At 41.3% G+C, this 21566-nt stretch overlaps 1 protein-coding gene across 22 annotated transcripts in view; it reads left to right on the top strand.

The window, feature by feature from the left end:
- Nucleotides 1-21566, top strand: part of KALRN (kalirin RhoGEF kinase) — a 661810-nt gene that overhangs the window by 298071 nt on the left and 342173 nt on the right. For all 22 annotated transcript variants that reach the window (XM_027061042.2, XM_027061044.2, XM_027061047.2 and 19 more), the window contains exon 10: nucleotides 9633-9755. In XM_027061042.2, the coding sequence (XP_026916843.1) occupies nucleotides 9633-9755 (123 nt within the window). The remainder of the gene's footprint in view (nucleotides 1-9632; nucleotides 9756-21566) is intronic.

The raw sequence follows: 21566 nt of genomic DNA on the forward strand, positions 1-21566 counted from the left end.
TTTTTGTCTTTCTCTGACTGATTAATTTCACTTATCATAATACCCTTCAGTTCCATCCACGTAGTTGCAAATGGCAAGATTTCATTCTTTTTGATTGCTGAGTAATACTCCATTGTATATATATATACCACATCTTCTTTATCCATTCATCCATCGATGGACATTTGGGCTCTTTCCATACTTTGGCTATTGTTGATAGAGCTGCTATAAACATTAGATGCATGTGTCCCTTCGAAACAGCATACCTGTATCCTTTGGATAAATACCTACTAGTGCAATTGCTGGGTCATACGGTAGTTCTATTTTTAATTTTTTGAGGAACCTCCATACTGTTTTCCAGAGTGGCTGCACCAGCTTGCATTGCCACCAACAATACAAAAGAGATCCTCTTTCTCCACATCCTCGCCAACATCTGTTGTTGCCTGAGTTGTTAATGTTAGCCATTCTGACAGGTATAAGGTGGTATCTCATTGTAGTTTTGATTTGTATTTCCCTGATGATGAATGATGTTGAGCATTTTTTCATGTGTCGGTTGGCCATCTGAATGTCTTCTTTGGAGAAGTGCCAAGACATTTATTTTGATCATACTTGTTCCAAAGAAGGGACAGAAAATGACTTGCTGGTAAGTGGGCATTTCAATAGCGCCTACTGCTCTCCGGGCTCAGGTGATGGGAACTGAGTGGTACTGGCACTGTGTGAGCCACTCCCCTTCAGGACTCACATTCACTGTGCTCTGCCAGGAGAAAGAAATAATGACATGATAGACTGCCCTGGGTGCTCTTATACATCGTGTGTACTGGAACCTTTAACAGAACAAAATGTGTTGTAGACAGCTGATTTGTGTGTTTGCTCTTTTTTACTGGCCTCAGAATATGGTTTTCTGAAGAGTAGGAGCCTAGGGCCTGGGGAGGGGGGGAAGGGGTAGTTGCTGAGAGGGAGGAGTTCTTCAGTTTACTTAAAACAAGAAAAACTTCCTGCTTATTTTACTGTGAATCAGATTATGACGCAGGCTTAATAACCTGTGTCGAATAAGATGATTGATCAGGGGGAGCCAGATGAGGAAATCAGAGAGCTGGAATTCTGATTCCTCATGTGTTTGTCAGTTGTCTCCATTTCCTTTAATCATACAGGAAGGAAGTTCTCAAATCAGATGGGATGAGTTCATTCAGTCATTTATTTAGCAAATGCTCTCTGAGAACCCAGCCGCGAACTAACAAAGCCCCTGCTCACATGGAGCATACATTCAGGACAAAGAGAGAAAATATCACCACTAACAAATGGATATGTAATATTTCGTATAGTGATAGTCAGCGATGTATGGAGAGAAAGCTGAATGAATAAGCCATGGGGATGTGTTTAAGAAGAGGTTCCAGGCATGTGGAATGGGATCTAAGAAGTCCTTGATACCAGAATGAGCTGGGTGCATTCCTGAAGATGGGAGAATGGCCAGGGTGGCTGTTGAATAGACAGCAGGACAAAAGGGTGAGAAGTTTGAGGAAATGGTCCAAGTCAAATCAGACTTATAAGCTAGAAAGACCATTTGGATTTTCTAAGTATGGTCGGAAACAATTGTAGAGTCTTTAGTAAAGGGAATGTCGTGAATTGATTTATGTTTAAAGAAATAGGTCCAGCTCCTGAGTGGTTGGGGGTGTCATGAGTAAAAAGAGGAAGACTAGGGGAGCATGGATGGCTCAGTCAGTTAGGCGGCCAACTTTGGCTCAGGTCGTGGTCTTGCGGTTCATGAGTTTGGGCCCCGTGTCAGGCTCTGTGCTGACAGCTCAGAGCCTGAAGCCTGCTTCAGATTCTGTGTCTTCCTCTCTTCCTGCCCCTCCCCTGTTCGTGCTCTGTTTCTGTCTCTCAAAAAATGAATAAATGTTAAAAAAAAATATTGAAAAAAAAAAGGAGGAAGACCACTGAGAGGGCTGGGGGGTGAGGGAGGAATGCTGGTGGCTTGGATTGGTAGTGGTTGTGTAAGAAACTGTGTATAAGAAAGGGTTAATAAGAAAGAATCTCAGGCTTGCAGCTAAGCAGTGGGGCAAATTCTGGTATCTTTTGTTGAAGTGGAGAACACCAGGAAAGGAGGCCAGAAGAGAATCGAGAGCTCTGTTTTAGATATGTTAAGTCTGTGGTGCCCATTATATGCCAAATTGGAGATGGAAAGGAGGCCATTGGGTATGAGTCAATCTCAGGAGAGAAATTCAGGTTGGCGCTGTGACTATGGAAATGACTAGCTTATCAATGATACTTAAAGCCATGGAACTGGGTGAGATAATGCAGGGAGTAAGAGAAGAGAGGGAAGAGATCCAGAACCCCAACCTTCGGGTATTCCAAAATTTAGAGGCTGGGAAGACTAAGACAGTTCAGAAAAGAAGACCACAGTGAAGGTAAGTGAGTCAAGAGCAATTCCTATTGAGGACAGTGTCCAAGGAGCTAATACAGAAATGTTTCTGAAAGAGGGCAGGTTCTTCCTCTTAAGTGGGCCTGAGCAAGGTGGGCATCTCCACAGGGTGAGAGGGCTGCAGTGGCCCAGGAAGGTCAGAGCCCAAGTGGGCTGAGAATATCTTTGTGTGGGAGGGCAGCTCAGCACCAGAAGTCCCCAAGGAAGTGTGGTCCAGAGCGGAGTGAAGAGAGAGTCCCTATACAGGGGCATCCTGGTGCAGGGTGTTAGAGCACTTGTAAGAGAGGGTAGCCTGGGGTAGGTGCAGACTGAGCAGGGTAAGGAGACCATCCACAAGGGACAGGCACTATGGTGTGCAGTGTCACGGCCCGGGCTGAGTGAGGAGGGCATCCATGCAGAGAGGGCAACCCCACTTAGAGAATCTGAGTCCAAACAGGGTGAAGAGGAGTCCACACAGGGAGGTAACCAGGGGAAATTTATTAGGAAGTGGTCTTGGAACCCCTGAGGAGGGAATCCTGACTCCACTATTTGAGAGGTGCACAAGCTCAGCCAAGTTAATTAACCTGAGACTTATTTGCTTCATCCAAACATGGGGATAATAACTCTCACTTCCCAGTGCTGTGGTGAGATAGCACAGATGAGGTGATGACTGTGGTGATGACTGACATCCCCTGGCCTAGTGCTTGACAAAGAGTGAACCTTCCACAGACAGTAGTCTCTTCTGAGGAGGGGAGTTGCTGTACCCTCCGTATAATAAAAGACCTCCATATAAATAAAGAAATATTTGAGTTGGAAGAAGACTTAGGGAGATGGTCTGATCCAGCGTTTCCATTTGAGGCAGTGAGGTCCAGAGATGAGAAGGTGCACACCCAGCTGGATCACAGCTGGTTAGGAGCAGAGCTGGGACCAGAATCTAGGTTCCTCTTAATCCCAAGGATGTTGTCTACAAATCATGCTGACCATGGTGGTGCCACATTTTAATGATGCTTTAGGAACCTAAAATACTTTTATATGTAAGTAGAGCTGAGATACAAACTTAAAATTTCTAAGGTGGATATCTCTGGTTTGCCTCTAAAACTAAGATTCCATCACATTAGAAGAATTCAAAAAATCAGTCCCATAACAGCAAGCAGCTAGGCCCTTGATTTTCTCCCATTAATTCATTTGCATTCATGGCCACCATTTAGAAAAATATCAATAGTTCTCTGCAAAATGACTTCTTTTCTTTCCCTTAGCAGCTAGAAAGGCCTGTCTCCTGCCCTGAAAAGCGCCCTGCCTTTTGTGTGCTCATTGGAATAAACACAATTAGATGAGGAAGAAAGGGGGCAATTAGGGAATTATGTGTAATGGCTGTTAGATTGGCTCCAGTATCCGGTTCAGGATGTGAGTATCTCTCTTGGAAAAGACTGTTCTGGGAAAGGACTAATTTCTGGTTGAACAGTTGGGGCACAAGAAAGGAAGAAGAGCTTTACAAGTTGTTTTTAAGACAGCCTGCCTGCTGGAGTGGCCAGGAGTCCTGGGTGTTTGTTCCCAAAGAAAGGGCACAGATCAGGCCTCCAGAATAAGACGGCACAGCCTCTCTCAAGATGGTAGGGCAGGAGGCTCAGCCAGACTGCCCTTGACAGCTCCCAGATAGAAATGTTCTCCAGTATCTCCTGCATGTGCAGGGCCGGCAGGGATGCTGGGGGCAGGGGGAGGTGGTGGAAGGGTAGGATATACAGTGGTGAAAATCCCACACTCCTCAGGAATTAACCACCTGTCAGGTGGGGCAGTGGGGAGGGTGGAGGCACAGCAGGAGAGAACTCTGGGTGCAGACTGAGAGAGGGTCTATGACAGAGTGAGGGAGGAGAGCATGGAGCTGACACATTCACCCCAAAGTCTTGTGCTGGGGATGAGCATGAGCCGAGTGCAGTTCAACACGTGCTGAGCAAACCAGGCTGTTCTGTGTCTCACAAGGATGTCAGAGTCTAGTGGGAGAGACAGGCCTGGCGGCAGTGATTGTGGTTTGAAAAGAATCAGGGAAGAGTGGCATCCCACCCCCCAGCCCGGGCGGTTTATTGAAGAGAAGTCTTTATAATAGTCTTTCCAGAACTAGTAATTCTGAGATGGTGCTTCAAGGATGAGTAGGAAGGAAGCTGGGAAGTGGATGTAGGGAGAAAAAAGGGACATGGACATTTCAAGTAAAGTTAAAAATAGTAAAACTCAGGAGGCAAGAAGCAGGTTTGGGGGCATTTAGGGGTGAGGCAGGGACTCACTGGAGGTGGGGTTGAGAGGGGGTGGGGTGACCACAGAGGACTTTGCATGTCAGGTTAAGGAGCCCCTCAAAAACTATGTTCTAGTGAAATGTCCACTCAAGAATGCACAGGTTAATTCCATTTAAGCCTAAATTTGTGTTTTTCAAATGGATTGGTGTCCCTATTTTTTTTTATTATTAGCATCCAACTATATTAACAATTTATAACTTATTTTTAAACCTGAGTGTATAAAAATTGCTCCTTTGAAACTAAGGGCACATCTTGCCAGAATCAGATTGACAACTATCACTGGGTACTGCTTCCCACTCAAGTTCACAGGCATAACTGTCATTTGTCAAAACCAGAGCATATGAAAATGGAAAGAAAACAAAAATCTGTTATCTCTGTGCCATCCCTCGTAACTCATTTGCTTCTACACCGGTGACCGGACCTTTCTTCCATGCTGTATTCCAAGCCATGCCTCAGGGGGTCAGCCTCCACCTGCCTCTCCATTGCCCCCATACCCAACCACCAAATCCTGGCCATTCTCTCTCCCAGATATTACTCAGACCTGTGTCTCCACGGACACCGCCATCAGACTTGCCTGAGCCACCAGCACCTCTTGTCAGGATTTCTACAATAACGTCCTGTTTTCTCACCTCTACTCTTGTTTTCCTTGGAATCTCCACAAAGCAGTCAGAGCAATAGCTTTTAAATGCAGGTCTTTCTCCTCCTTGTAGCCCTTTGGTGGCTCTTAGGATGAACCCTGGAATCTGACTGGGCACACTGGGGCTCGGCAGGTCTGGTTCCTGCCTTCTCCCAGCTCATTTCCTGCTTACCCCTATTCAAGCCGTGCTGATGGTTTTCATTCCTTGCTTGGTTAAGTCCTACTCTCTCTCAGGTCTCAGCTAAACCTCACTTCTTCAAAGAGGACTTCCCTGACTGTTGGCACTTTTCACCATTGCAATAAGTGACCAATTGTGTGATCTCATGCCTGGTGCCTGTTCCCCACATAGACTGAGCTCCCAGAGTCAGGGCGGTGCCTGCCTTGTTTCATACTGCACTCTGGGCTATTCTAGTGCCCGGCACTGGGGCACAGTAAGACTAGTAAGTATCTGTTTGAATATGTGATATTCACATCCCACATGTGCTTCTTTGATCCCCGAAGAACCTGAACACAAAAACTAAAAAATAAAACCATCTTAGGGTATATGTGCCCCTTCGAATCAGCATTTTTGTATCTTTTGGATAAATACTGAGTAGTGCAGTTGCCACCAACAATAGCCAAATTATGTAAAGAGCCCAAATGTCTATCACCTGGTGAATGGATAAAGAAGATGTGGTATGTATATATATGTTTATACATACACACACACAAAATGGAATAGTACTTGGCAATCAGAAAGAATGAAATCTTGCCATTTGCAACAATGTAGATGGAACTAGAGTGTATTATGCTAAGTGAAATAAGTCATCAGAGAAAGACAAATATATAATTTCACTCATATGTGGAATTTAAGAAACACAACAGTTGAACATAGGGGAAGAGAAGGAAAAATGAGATAAAAATAGAGAAGGGGGTAAATCATAAGAGACTTAAATACAGAGAACTGAGTGTTGCTGGAAGGGAGGTAGATGGGGGATGGTCTAAATGGGTGATGGGCATTAAGGAGGCCACTTGTTGGGAACAGTGGGTGTTATATGTAAGTGATGAATCACTGGGTTCTACTCCTGAAACCAATACTACATTGTATGTTAACTAACTTGAAATAAATAAATAAATAAATAAATAAATAAATAAATAAATAAAGCCACCTATGTTGGAAACACTTGAATATCAATTCAAAACCATTAATAGGTATTAACTATCAACCTGTACTATCTTGACTGAAATTCGTAAATGATTATTTTAAGTAAAATTCTGTAAGATGAGAATTAAACAGGGATAGCTAATAAGGGGTACCTTGATGGGTATACACACTTTGGTAGGGGTTCAGGGATTTGGCTAGAAATGCAATTTATTCTTTAGCCAGTGATGCTCAGAGTCTGGGACTCACCAGAAACTGAGGGATATCCAGACTTCCAATGCTGCACGTTCATTGACAGAGTGTAATGTAATTGTCAGGCACTGCTGGTGTCTGCTCAGAAAGCACATTTCTGTGCTGTGCAGTCTAGTGGGAACCTGGGTGGTCCTCTCAGGATTGTGGGACATGGGATCAGGGTCAAGAGAGTATGTGGTCTAAATGCATGTCAGGCAGCGCTGGCTCTAAATGAACTGTCTGAAACGAAATAGTCAGAAATCAGCGTTTTAAACAGTACTTCCTATAGTGATTATGTTTCTCTATTCCCAGGTACTTTTGCAGTCTCTAGGTATTACTAAAGGAATTTTGTCCATATCCTAAATCATTTGCTTTTTTATTTGTTAAACTGATTTCCATGCAGTCCCTGCATCTTTGCTGAGATCACACGTGTTTCCCCAGCTTCAGTCCCAATGGCAGAAGTTAGGCTAAATGGAGACAATATAACAACACAGAGCAATCAAAATTATGTTTGAACTGATAAAAGCCTATCAGATATGAAATAAATACATTTTTAAGAGGTTAAGGTAGAACTAATTAAGTAACCTTAGTGTCGTTAACTGATAATGAACTGACATTTTAAAGAAAGCAAAAGAACTTAAATAGGACGCAAATTGCTCTTTAAAAAACAGTTTATAAGTTGTGAAATCACCCATAGGGAGTATAAAAGCTAACCATTTGTGAACCAGTGGGTGAAAACCTTTCCTGTTAAACCAATTTGTTTTAGCATAACACACCCTATTAAAGCGAGAGAGAAAAAACAAAATGAAACAAAATAAATTCACTGAAACATCGCCAGACAAGCAGGTCATACTTAACTGCTCAAAACCAAAACAAAAAAATAATAATTGTAATCTGAAAATCTGTCATAAATTCCAAAGCCTTTGTGAAAAACCAAAAGACAGCTCTTTTGTATATAAAAGTTATCAAAATTATCCATGAATTTCAATGCATTCTCAAAAAGGGATTAATGCAAGTCTAAATATGCATAAAAATAAAACCACACTGTGGTACACAATATATGGGAAACTTTGTGGGCCATGCAGGCTGATGCCCATCATCCTCGTTACAACAGAGAATTGTGGGATCAGATTGTGTCGAGTCAAGTAAAAATGCACTCTCCTGATTTTCTGTGTGTTGAAATTTCACCATACATAATTCTGGAGAGACGTGGGCTCTTCTTTCCTCTAAGAAAGGAACCTTTTGAGTTCCTTTCAGTGCTGCCTTTCAGTGTTTGCAAAAGGTAAAAATCCAGTACACTTATGACTGCAGTTTATTTTCACAGACATGCTTCTGGAATATGAAAAGCATATATTGCCAGAATTTGTTATATAAGGTATTTAAGTCTCTACACCCAATGTTTATATAGTCATTTCCTAAAAAGCCTTTCTTTTCTCCTTTTTAATGGACATTCCAGTTTTGTTAAGTGAATGTCAAACCTCATTTTTATATTCATACATACATTTCTCTGACCTAATACCAATCCTATTGTGGGCTTTATGATAGTGTCGATGGAGACTTTGAAGGCTTCTATACTTTGCACAATTGCAAGTATAATTTATCTCAAATGTTAAAGGAAGTGAAGCCAAAGGCAAGGTTCTGTGGAGCCAGAACTCCCATGCCTGTAGTCCATGGAATGATCTGGTCTGTCTGCTTGCCACTGGGCAATCTGTAGAAGAAACAGAGGAATGGACTAAAGCATCCTTTTAAACAGGCTCAGTTCATCTAAATCATTTTCCAGAAAGTCATTCTAGAACCTAGGAAGGCTAGTACATCGTAAATCAAATGTTCAGGTCAAGTCCAGAGTAACAGGAATGGAGTGGGCTTAGTTGTCTTGGCAGGGTCTCTAACAGGTGTGTCTGTGCACTCTAACTGATTTAATTGCAGCCACCTGCTTCACTGAGCATTGGCTCTTCAGAGATGAACTGAAGCACCAGGAGATGAACTGCTTCCCTCTCCCTGAGAGGCACACAGTTTTGTTAGGCCATCAATGTGAAAGCAAAACAGGTGTTAAAGGCTTTAGGCCCCACCCCACCCCCCACTCCCCGCCCCCCCAAGGGTTCCTGCTTCAAGGCTCCTGCTAAAGGGTTTCTACTCCTCCTGTCCAGTGTTCCCTAGGACAACATATTTTCTCACCTTCTCAGCATCCCCTCCCTTGTCCCTCTACTTCTCCAGCTTCTCTCAATACCAAGGAAAATGTCCTGAGGCCAAATCACTAGATCTTGAGTCTAGAAATACACGGGGTCTCCACTGCTTCCTGGCAGAGAATCATAGATACTACAGGCCTTAGGATGCAAAGACCTTAAATTATCATTTGTTAACTGTTAGTTGGTCAGTGCTGGTTGGAAGACAGGGCTGGAAAAAGCCTGAAAGGATAGTTTTCCTAGTGATCACTATCTGGAGCAGCCAGGTGGGGTCTAACCAGTACAGACTTTACTCTCAAGATTAGGAAGGGAGTCCCAGAAGCCCGAGGAGGCAGGGTTCCCATGACTAGTTGCCTCTGCTGTGAGCATTGTTACGGTGCAGTAAGGGAGGAGTAAGCCATGAGGGCCAGGGAACTGCCCTGACCTGATGCTGCCTAATTTCCTGCCAAAATCCCTGAATTTATGTGGTCGGAGTAAAGGTAGTAAGAGGTTTAAACTGTGCCCGATAGTCTGTGTAGCTTATTTAAAATAATGGACTAATTAAACCTGGGAAAACAGAAAGAGTAATGAGGGAATATTCTGGACACGAAAGATGAGTTGAATTTAGTGAAGGGTGGGACTGTTACGTTGCCAATGCCAGCAATGAAACCCCTGGATGGACAGTGGATTGAACATTTCCAGCTGGACTGCTGCTTTCCGATTGGGATGGGAACTGTAGGACTCTTGTGGTAGCACATGTAGTCTCAGGTTTTTCCTTCTGTCTTCCTTCTCTGACCAGGTGTTGGATTGGATTGAAAACCATGGTGAGGCCTTTCTCAGCAAACACACCGGGGTTGGGAAGTCCCTGCATCGAGCCCGGGCCCTGCAGAAGAGGCATGATGACTTTGAAGAGGTGGCTCAGGTGAGATGCTGTTTGGTCGTGTGTGTGTGGAGCTGGGTAAGGGAGACCAGGGCTATGGCTTTGATATTTGGTGGGGCATGTCGGGGTGATGCCCAATGGCTTCTGGGCTGTCTTCCTGCCTGATGGAAGGAGACCCTAGTCTGTTTTTGGATCACTAGGTGAGTGATAAAGAGACCCTTAGTTTATGATCTTCAAAGCAAATTTCCTGCCAGCATGATATGTAAATGCCTTGTCACAAGGTAGTAATGGTGGAAGGAACTGACATTAGAAACAGCAACAGCCCAGAACTACTGCTTATGGTTATCCCTGTAGGCAAGTGGGAGCTGAAAATCAGCATTAGCTCTGCTTGTAAAGCTGTGCGTCTTCCAGGACCTGGAGGAAGAGATGGCACCTGTTCACCACATCATGTAGTCACAAGGCTGCATGTGCCCAGAGAACATGGTGTAATATTCAGTCTTTTAGCTGAGTTGCACATGTAATCCCAAAAGGGCATTTTTATCTAATTACACAAAGATGCTGTGAGAGGTCTTGACCATTTGGGTTCATGATAGTTATACAGGCGGGTTTTTTGTTCTGAGCCTCCAGCCCCCAAATTTTATCCTAACTCTTATATTCCTCTTTTGGGGAATCTCCGATGGATTCTGAACATCTTCATCTTCAAGATGAAATACTACCTTGTCCACTTATATTGTCAAGTGTGATCAGTTGCAGTGGAAACTAAGACTGAGGACTAAAGCAGGGAAGGGGCATCTGACGAGAATCCGTATGGGGCAGAAGGGAGGATGACAAAGTTAGGGTTTGCCACATGACAGCTTTAACCAGGGCTGGCTCTGATCCCACCATGCGGACAGTCCTCAGTGTGGGTGTCACACTGGGCATTGTGCAGAGTGCTACCGCTCACCCAAGGAGGCCACCAGCCCCAGACAGATGTGAGCTGTGGGTGGGGAAGGTGAGACCCTGCCAAGAACTGAAAGAATCTTCTAAAGGACAGGAAAATGGTGGGAGCGCGCCACATCTCTGGGGAAGTGGCAAGTATGTGCTGGAAAGTGAGAGGCCTGGCAGGTGCCAGAAAGACTGAGTCACTAGTGACCTCAAGCCAGAAATACAGATGGATTAGAGCCAACCTATCCAATAAAGAAAGCCTCAGATAGCATCTTTGTGCACAGTTGGTGGGAATGTAAAGTGGTATAGTCTCTGTATGGCAATTCCTCAAAAAATTAAGCATAAAGTCACCATATGATTCAGTAATCCTACTTCTACATTTATACTCAAAAGAATTAAGAGCAGGAATATGAAAAGATTCTTGTACCCCAGTGTTCATAGCAGCATCATGTACAATAGCCAAAAGATAGAAGCAACCCAAGTATCCAGATGAAAGGATAAACAAAATGTGGTCCATACACAATGGAATATTATTCAGTCTTAAAAAGGAAAGAAATTGATACATGCTACAACATGAATGACTCTTGAAGACATTATGCTAGGTGAAGTAAGTCAGTCACAAAGGACCAATACTGTATGAGCCCACTTATATGAATTACCTGGAGTAGACACATTCACAGAGAAAGTAGAATGATGGTTGCCAGGGCTAGAGCAGGGTAGGGAGGAATGGAGAGTTATTATTTAATGAATATCAAGTTTCAGTTTTACAAGATAAAGAGTTCTGGAGACGGATGGTGGTTGTGCAGCAATGTGAATCTATTTAATGCCACTGAACTTAAAAACTTTATATTTATTTTGCCACCACTACAAAAGCAAAAAACTAAGCTTCTTCCATACAAGGACCTTCTGCAGAATGGGCTGGATTATGCCAATGTAATATAGACACAAGCCAAATATTCCTCTGGATGTAGCACAGTCCCAAAACATCTGAGTAGCCAGGCATCCTGGGTGCCTCTGCTGTCTGTTAGTAGGCAAAGGATGGGAGAGGGCCACATGGTCTCCCTGTATGCTGAGTGGGGAGTGTGGTATCTGAGACAAACTATTGGAATAGAGCCATCCTATAGTTGTGTGGTGTTCCTGCCTTTCGTCTGTCCTTTGGCTCAGCTCTTCCTCACTTAGAAAGGATATCCCCAGAGCCACCCACAGCCCTGGCCCAGCCATCCCCCACCCCTTGCCCTCTTTCTGCTGCAGCCTCAAAGGCAGTGCCAGCCTTGGTTATAGGCCCTTGAGGGAAGTGTTGTTTTTGTGCATTGTTACAACTGGCTGCCACTGAAACTCTTAACATTTCTACCAATTGCTCCCCTAGCTTCTCGCTGATACCTGATAATAAGCCTTTCACAAGGACAGTGCCTTTCAATTACTAGTAGAGACGCACTCACTTAAATTCATACTAAAGAAAGAATGGACACATTTTTGAGAGCTTACACTTCCATTATATGTTTTAGCTCTCACCAATCCTGAATGATGCATAGGATTAGCCTTGTTTCATAGAAGACAACACTAAAGCTCAGAAAATTCCTCAGTGTCCCCAAGTCATCTGGCTTGTCAGTGGCTCTGCTAGCATTTAAAACGTCTGACTACAGAGTCATGTTTTCACCCTAACTGACTGCTGTCCTTCCTTATTGAAGTATAGGAACTGAGGGTAAAAATCATTTCCAAGTGCCAGTTTGCTCATGAAAAGTACAGGACAAACAGCAAGAGTAGGGGGAGTGGGAAGGAGATGCTGCAGTGGTCATTCCATTTGATGTAGTACATTACAGCCTTTCCTAGGCTCAATCCACTTCTCCTGTCCTTGTTTTCAGATAAGACTGTGTCTTTCTTAGGAGAGAGAGTTATATCTCTTTTTTAAAAAGGTCTATTTATTTTGAGAGAGAGAGAGAGAGAGAACCAGAGAGAGAGAAGGATAGAGAGAATCCCAAGCAGGTTCCATGCTGTCGGTGCAGAGCCGCACATGGGGCTCCATCCCATGAACCATGATATCATGACCCGAGCCAATACCAAGAGTCAGACAGTTAACCAACTAATGTGGTTAACCAGCTAACCAACTCATGTGTCCTGAGTTATACCTTCTAAAAGGCTCATGCTTTTAGAAATGTTTCCTCTGGAAAGGGGACAGATGTAGACAACAAAGAGAGCATGTAAGCAAGGGGCCATGAGGTTGCCTTATTACCCTGTAAATAGGTCTCTAGAGATGCATCTCATAGCCTTGTAATAAATCCTATTTTGTTTTCTCATCCCTACTCTGAGGAAAGGAGTGGGCAGTGGAACTGCCTAGTATCCTGGAATTGGTAGTCCACATAGGAAAACCAACTTGACCATGGCAAAGGCAGATGGACTGTCAGAAGCCTCAGAACTGCTTTGTTCTGTGCAACATGATCATCACACACAAGTGCTGAGAAAGGGGGTGATCCAGACAGGAAAGGGGGTGATCCTCCAGACAGGAAAGGGAGTGTTCTCTCTCTCTCTCTCTCTCTCTCCCTTGCTTCTGTTCTCAATCAAGTGAGGGCCATTGGGAGGGGAGGAGTGGATTTAACCAGAAATTGGACAATTCTTGAGTCAGAGATCAAGCCAAAGCATGGAAATTCTTGTTTCTTGTTTTTGGGATTGCTGATTATGAGATTTAGTCAGGAAGGGCATCACAAATAGTGTGGTGTAGGAGGCTGGGTGGGGGGGTCGTTTTTCACCAGTGCTATTTTAAATTTTGTATTTTTATGATTCTTTGACTAAGGCTGACTTGAAACAAAATTTCAAGCACCGATTCTCTAAAAATTAAAGAATTAATTAAAAAATTATCTTGAATCAAAGCAGAAAGAGAGCTGTTGCATCTGTTACAGCTCCTGGGAATCTGCCCTTCTACAGTGAAGAGCAAGCACGCAAGTGGAGAAAATGGTTACCCACAGGGAAAGGTTGAAGGGCAGTGTAAAGGCCTGGAACAAATATGTTTCTATTCTGTAGATAGTGTAAAGACATTTAAGGCAATAATAAATATAAATTATAGCTGTGAAAAATTAATGTAGCAAGCTATTACCTGTCAGTAGCATTTAACTTAAATTTTGTGTTTATTAGAGCTTGAACGAGTTTTAAACAAATTCTTTAACTTTATTTGAAGGAAATGAATGAAGTAGTTATGGTCCTCAGTTCATCCTGCAGATGGCACTCTTTGAATAGTCTACATAGAAGCTGAGCTGAATGAGGAAAGGAGCCACAGTCCTGACCACCTGGCTGGGGACAGGCAGGTGGTGAGAGTCTGGGGCCAAGGATGTACCAGGGATCTGTCTCTATAGATCTTTCTAGTCCGAGATACTGAGATTTTCCATGCCCAAATAGAAGACCTGGGCACTAGTGGGAAACCCTCTGGTCCTGGTATGTACTTGACTCAAGTTGCTGATAAACTCATCACATGAAGAATAAATCAGTCTGTAGAGTAAATCAGATTTCAAAAGACACTTATTATATTTATATATATATAAATAAATATACTACTGTGGCACAGTAGTCATTATCAGAAGTCTAAAACAAGCATAGGGGCACCTGGGTGACTCAGTCATTTAAAAGTCCAACTTTGCCTCAGGTCATGATTTCACGGTCTGTGGCCCACATTGGGCTCTGTGCTGACAGCTCAGAGCCTGGAGCCTGCTTCAGATTCGGTATCACTGTCTCTTTCTGCCCTTTCCCCACTCATGCTCTGTCTCTCTCTTTCTCTTTCAAAAATAAATAAACATTAAATAACAGAAAAAAAAATAAAAATAAACAAGCATAGGATGGAGTTTCTGCCAGTCACAGCATAACTGTCAGGGGGTAGATGTATCCATATCTTTCCAGGAGGTTGTATGGGGTTTGGTACTGTTATTTTGTCCTGAGATATTTGCTATCACTCAGTAGGAAAGTACTCAAGTGCCTGTGGTTTAGATAGCAGCTGTGCCTGCTCTGTGAGTGGTCTGCTTTATGACCTCATTATCTGAAATGCCAGACTTTCTGTAAGCTAGCTTAGTAAAAAAATTAGCAATCATTTACATTCAAATATATATTATCCAAAATCTCAAAGCACCAAATCACATTTAAGCAGCTAACCATATTAAATAGCATTAGTGTAACATTTTTGAAAGAACAGACCATTTAAAGAAAGATTTAAAGGAATATAAAAACATAGGCACAATTAAGTACTTCATTCAATAATCTCTGGTTAGTTGATCTGACTCTTGCTTTATTCTCACATTTGAATAGAAAACACTTTAAAAAATTCATTCTGGGGGCACCTGGGTGGCTCAGTCAGTTGAGTGTCTTACTTTGGCTCAGGTTGTGAACTCGTGGCTCATGAGTTAAAGCCCCGCATTGGGCGCTCTGTGGCACAGAGCCTGGAGCCGGCTTCAGATTCTGTGTCTCCCTCTTTCTCTGCCCTCCCCTGCTCATGCTCTGTCTCTTTCCCTCTTGAAAATGAAATAAAAATTTTTAAAAATTAAAAAATAATTCTGAATCTTGGGGTCAAAATAGGCAAAAATGGAAAGAAAACATTTTAATAGCCCTATCAGTGACCTTACCCATAAAAGATATTCAAAGTAAACAGCTTAACCTACTGGAGCTCTAAGGGCAAGTAGAATAGGCAATTCATAGAGATAGAAAGCCCATGCCCTCAGAATCAGACAGTGGTACTTATCAGTTCCCAAGCCTAATCAAGTCTGTGTTGGTCACCATGATAAATGAAAGAGATATAATAGTTTCTGTCTTGAAGGACTCATGATCCAAATAAAAACATGCAGGAAACATATCCTTTATTTTTAATTTTTAATTTTAAGTAGGCTCAAATTCACGACCCTGAGCTATAGAGTCGCATGCTCTACCAACTGAGCCAGCCAGGTGCCCCCATCGGCAGGAAACATATTCTAACTCTCTAAGAAGTCCCATAGTCTGCGAGGAGGCATAATCTTTATTCTTCTAGGGTTTTAAAGAAGCATTTCTAGTGAAACCATTAGTTCGTTTGGTGATCCAGTAAATAGTCCTGCCTAGGAGATGGTGTAGTGATCTTTGGAGTACGTTCCATCTTTCTTTTCATCCCTGAGATGGTGACCAATTATAGCAACTGCAAATACAAGCAGGAAGAGAAGGTGGCAAAACTTCAATAGATGCTTTTTAACACTCTAGCTTCTTAGATAAGATAAAAGTTTCTTTGGTAGAATAAAAAAATAGTAAGAAAGCCAAGAAAATGCAGAGAAATTAATGTCATGATGTGGGCAAGTGGAAGAATGTGAAAAAGCAGACAAATGAAATACAGTCTCCCCCTTTGGGTCTTGCATGACATTTGTCCCACTTGAGTATATTCAGGACATTCCCTCCATGAAGCACCAGGGAAAAGTAGCATGAGCTGATGGGAGGGCTCTCATGACCGCTCTCAGGAAGAAGAAAGATATGTTATATTGTGGGTAACTCCCAACCATTGGTTTTTGAAGGTCACTTTATGTGGAAATTGAGAGGGGGTAGGAGGCAATATCTAAGGTAGTATAGCGAGCCTGCCAGGAACCTCTTATTAAGACCATGAATTGTCCCCCACTTCTGCTGCTTCCTGTATGGAACAAATAGCACATTCAGAAGAAAGTGAGACTGCATTCCCCATGACTTGAAGTTCTGGGTAGCAAACTGAAAGACTCAAAAGCGCAGGTGGTGTTTTTATCTTTTGTTCCATGTGATGGAAGTGACTATAGAAAAGAAGGGAGGCATTGAAAAACAAATGGCTGCCTATGTAGATGGTGTTTTAAAAAGTGTTCTGGAATATATCCTACACAGCCAGGATGATGGACTTCTGGCAAGAGGTGAGTGCATCTTATAAAGATTGGGAAAGATTGGGCAGAAAGCTTTGTTGATATATCTATAAAGAATTAAGTGAACTTTGCAGTGGAAGGAGAAAATTATCCCAGTAAAGCCCAAACCAGATATGTGGGGTACCATAGAGGTGACAGAGAAGCATCTTGTGAAGGAAATGCCCTTAGGTCACCTTAGTAGGAAAATACAATACAAATATTTTGCCTGCAAAATGTATATACATATATCAAGAAAAGTCATATGTAGCAAACAGTATACTTAAATTTTAATACAAGAATATAAATTATCAAACATTGCTGAGACTTTAGGGTATTTTAACCCATGGTTGCTTTTTTATGATCTGTCCAAAATCAGATGGTGACAGAAGAAAATTTTTTTTTAAAGACTCATTCTAATTCTCATGAAGGTATATGAGAAAGAATCACATCTATATGAAATCTACAAACCTGAGGGTAGTAAACAATATGGAGAAGTAGTAGACATATGAGAAGGGGTGGGCGGAAATCCCTGACTGCTGCTAGAGAGGACCATGGTCTGCTCCATCGTATGGGGGATATGGAAATGCGGGTCTGATATGATTTCAATTCTGGTTCAAGGAAAACTATGGTAGTGAGGAGAGCCCTCAAATTTCCTGGCATCTCCCATAAATTTTCTGAGATCTATACGTTGTTGAGAGTGGAGGATTCTACATGGGAGAGAGTGGATCATTGTAGAAAAGCTCAAAGGAGTGTAGGTTGTGTCTAGTCTCAAGAACTTTGACCTTTAGATGAAAGGGTCTAGACTTTGCTCTTAGAACAGAGAGAAATATTAATGTCTTTTGAGTAATGATATAAATTAAAATATAGTTGACTTTTGAACAATTTAGTAGGTTAGACACCAGCACCTGCATAGTCAAAAATCTGCACATAACTTTTTTACTCCCCCCAAACTTAACTGCTAATAGCCTGTTGTTGAAAAGAAGCTTTACAGTTAACTAATACATATTTTTCTGTTTTGTGTATTATATGCTGTACTCTTACTTTAATAAAGTAAGCTGAGGAAAAGAAAATGTTAATAAAACCATAAAGAAAAGAAAATACATTTGCAGTACTGTACTGTATTTATTTAAACATGTAAATGGACCCACACAGTTTAAGTTCATGTTAATCAATGGTTAACTGTATAATCTCTAAACCAGAGAAATAAAGATTTCTTTATCCACTGGTTATTTAAATCATATGTATTATTGTGCCTAATTTGAGAAAATATATATTCAAAAGGATATTGAAAAACCATACTGTGATTGTCAGAAGATTGCTGGGATAGTGAAGTTGAAGTAACTGTATATATTCAGTCTTGAGTAAATAATGTTTTATGGAAGGCAGGGGTTTGAAGTCTTCCTGTTAGAAGACATAAGGGTGGAAGGGATAGTGAAGCCAATTTTAGCTTAATTCAGGTATAACTTCTAACCCATGGTTGCTTTTTTATGAGCTGTCCAAAATCAGAATGATACTGTGTGCTTCATATCACTGGAGGTTTTCCAGGAGAGGTGACCCTTTATTCCCTCAGGATATAAACATCCTCAAGTCCTTCCTACCTTAAAAACAACAACAAAAGAATAAAAAGAAACTTAGACTTTGAGAGAAGAGTCTATATTTGCCATCTCTACTTCCTCACCTCCTAGATGCCCTTTGACCCCTGCCATTGGACTTCTGTTTCCTCTGGGCAACTGAGGTTAATTTTACCAAAGTCTTCCTTTTTTCAAATATTAATTTGAATATATTTGAATATTTGAAAATATTAATTTGAATATTAATATTCAAATATTAATTGGTCTTCATGAAGCATTTGACCATGTTGACCACCTCCTCCCTTTTAAATTCTCTTCTCCCATCTTTTCCATGACATCATGCGCTCTTGGTTTCCTTATGTCATTCTGGTTGGTGCTTCTTAGACTCTTCTTCCTTTCCCCCAGGATTTCCTCAGACTGGCTCTTCTCACTGTACATTCCATGCATGATTTTATACTCTTTCCTAGCCTCAGCTGTCACCCCTAGTCTGATGGCTCCAAATCCTTGTCTTGTCTCTGACCTCACCCTTGAACAACCTATTCATAAACTCATTGACTCTCTGGACACCTCCACTTTGATTTCTCAGATGGTTCTCAAACCCACTGTATCCCAAATTTATTTTATCATCTCCTATCCCTTCTAGGTACGCTCTTGCTTCTGTGTTCCCCATACCAGTAAAGGGTACCAACTGCTCAGTTTCTCAAGCCAAAAACTTGGGAGTCATTCTTGACTCCTCCTTTGCTGTCACCTTTATGAGTCTATTGCAAGGTACTACTGATGTCACTACCTCTTTATGTGTCCCTTCCCTTTCATCTCCATTGCCACTGCCTGAGATCAAAATCTCATTATCTCTTGCTTGGTTTATTGCATTATCCTCCTTTCCCTGACTCCAGTCGTTGTTGCCTTAAATCCTTTCCCTCACTGCCACAAGAGTGGTTTTCCTAAAATGCACACCTCATCATGCTACTCCATCAGTTACGGAACTCATAGATGGCTTCCCATTAGGATAAAGTTCAAACTATCAGTATCATAAACCTTTTATGATCTGGCTACTGCCTCTCTGGCTTTATCTTTTACCCTTCATGGGCTCCCTCTACCCCACCCTATACTTCTGCTGTCCTGTTATGAACCTGAATATGCCATGCTCCCAAGTTTCAGTGCTATTTGCCCTTTCATCACTCCCATTTATTTAAGTCGGACGTCCCCTGATAAACTTCTATTCATCTTTAAACACTCATCTCAAGTATCATCTCTTCTAGGAAGAGGTGGCCTCCATTGTTTGTGTTGAATGCCCCTTTGCTAGGATCCACTTATTTTGGTCACATCCCTTTCATGGTAGTTATCACACAGTGTCATAATTAATTTTATGCCAGCCTCATTCCTCAGCTGGACTGTGACCTTCCTTAGAAAAGGAATTTTGTCTCATTAGTCTTTTTATCTCAGTGCCCATCACAGTGGGCCTAACATGCAATTGGCACTTGAACAAGTAAATGAATGGTACAGAGAGGATTACTTTGTAGGGTGGATATCAAGTCAGGATATCCCTGAGATCCCTTCCAATTATAAGAATGACAAATGGAAGAGAAGTGGATTAGATGAACATTCATAAGAAGATAAACCCAAGAACCATATAGCCTGGGGCCTGAGAGCCACCCTGTTAGAATTACTGAGACTGTTCCGAGCTAGGATCAACCTGGACAGCCCTAGCCCAGGATCTGACACTTGGGAAGTAGCATTTTTTGAGTCAAATTTTGAGTGAGTTTTTTAGACTCTAATGTGTTTTTTTTAATTGAAAAAAAAAACTAAAAAATTATTTCAGATGAACCAATCTTGACAAGAGGATATGGTAATCCTTACTATGTGTATTTCCCCAGCCCCACTAAGTTTCCATGATTTTTCCAACTGGGATAGCTACCATCACACCATACCTTTAACCCTCTTCCTCTGCTAGTTTATATGTAGTGAAGTTCTTTTCCTCTTGCAAAAATTCTCCTTTTTGAGAGATGAATGATATTGGCCTTTTTCAGAAGGATTTTAAAGGCAACAAAAAGTAAATTAGACAAAAGAAGTATACTGACTACTGATTTTGTGTTCAGTATATTAATTTTGAGTTCAAAACAAGTCATCTAGTCATACTTATTTTCATTCAGTGTATCATGTTCATTGATAGACATTTTTTGCTGCTTCCTGTTGAAGAGACCCTAATACCAACAACAATCATGACAGTAGCATAACACTTACTGAGTCCTCTCTGTGTGCTGGACATTGTTCTAATTATTTTTTCTTATTCCTCATAACTTCAGTGTACTTCTTATAATCCTCATAACTTCAGTGAGTTAGGTATTTCTTTCTTTTTCAATATTTTTTATTCAAGTATAATTCACATGCAGTCTTATTTTAGTTTTAGGTGTACAATGTAATAATTCAGCAATTCTGTACATTTTTCAGTGCTCATAAATATAAGTTTCTATTAGTCTCCTTTATCTATTCCACCCATGTCCCCACCCACCTCCCTTCCAGCAACCATCAGTTTAGTCTCTGTATTTAAGAGTCCATTCTTTTGTCTCTTTTTTTTTCCTTTTTTTCATTGATTTTGCTTCTTAAATTCCACATGTGAGTACAATCATACAGTATTTGTTCCAGACTGACTTCTCTCATTTAGCATTATACCTTCTAGGTTCATCTATGTTGTTGTAAATGGCAAGATTTCGTTCTTTTTTAGGGCCAAGTAATATTCCATTTTATATATTAATATTATATATTAAAATTCCATTAAGAGTCTTTAAAATATATTTTAATATATATTAATATTCCATATAATAATATGGGTTTGGGTTACTTCCGTATCTTGGCTAGTGTGAATAATGCTGCAATAAATATAGGGGTGTGTATACCTTTTTGAATTAGTGTTTCTATTTTATTTGGATAAATACCCAGTAGTGGAATTACTGGATCATATGGTAATTCTACTTTTGATTTTTTGAGGATCCTCCACACTATTTTTCATAGTGGATACACCAGTCTGCATTCCCACCAACAGTGCACAAGAGTTCTTTTTTCTCCACATCCTTGCCAACACTTCGTGTTTCTTATGTTTTTTATTTTAGCCATTCTGACAGGTATAAAGTGGTTTTTGTGGTCCTTGTGGTTTCAATTTGTATTTCCCTGATGATTAGTGATGTTGAGCATCTTTTCATGTACCTGTTGGCCATTTGTATGTTTTCTTTGGAAAAATATGTATTCAGGTCCTCTGCTCATTTTTTAACTGGATTATTTGGGGGCTTTTTTGGGGGGGTGTTGAGTTGTATAACTTTTTATATATTTTGCATATTAATTCCTCATTAGATATATAATTTGCAAATATCCTCTCTCATTCAGTAGGTTGCTTGTTTGTTTTGTTGACGTTTTCCTTCACTGTGCAAAGCTTTTAATTTGGTGTGGTACCAGTAGTTGAATTTTGCTTTTGTTTCCCTTACTTGAGGAAACATGTTTAGAAAAATGTTTCT

The sequence above is a fragment of the Acinonyx jubatus genome, chromosome C2 (assembly GCF_027475565.1).
Source record: "Acinonyx jubatus isolate Ajub_Pintada_27869175 chromosome C2, VMU_Ajub_asm_v1.0, whole genome shotgun sequence".
In the NCBI taxonomy this organism is placed as follows: Eukaryota; Metazoa; Chordata; class Mammalia; order Carnivora; family Felidae; genus Acinonyx; species Acinonyx jubatus.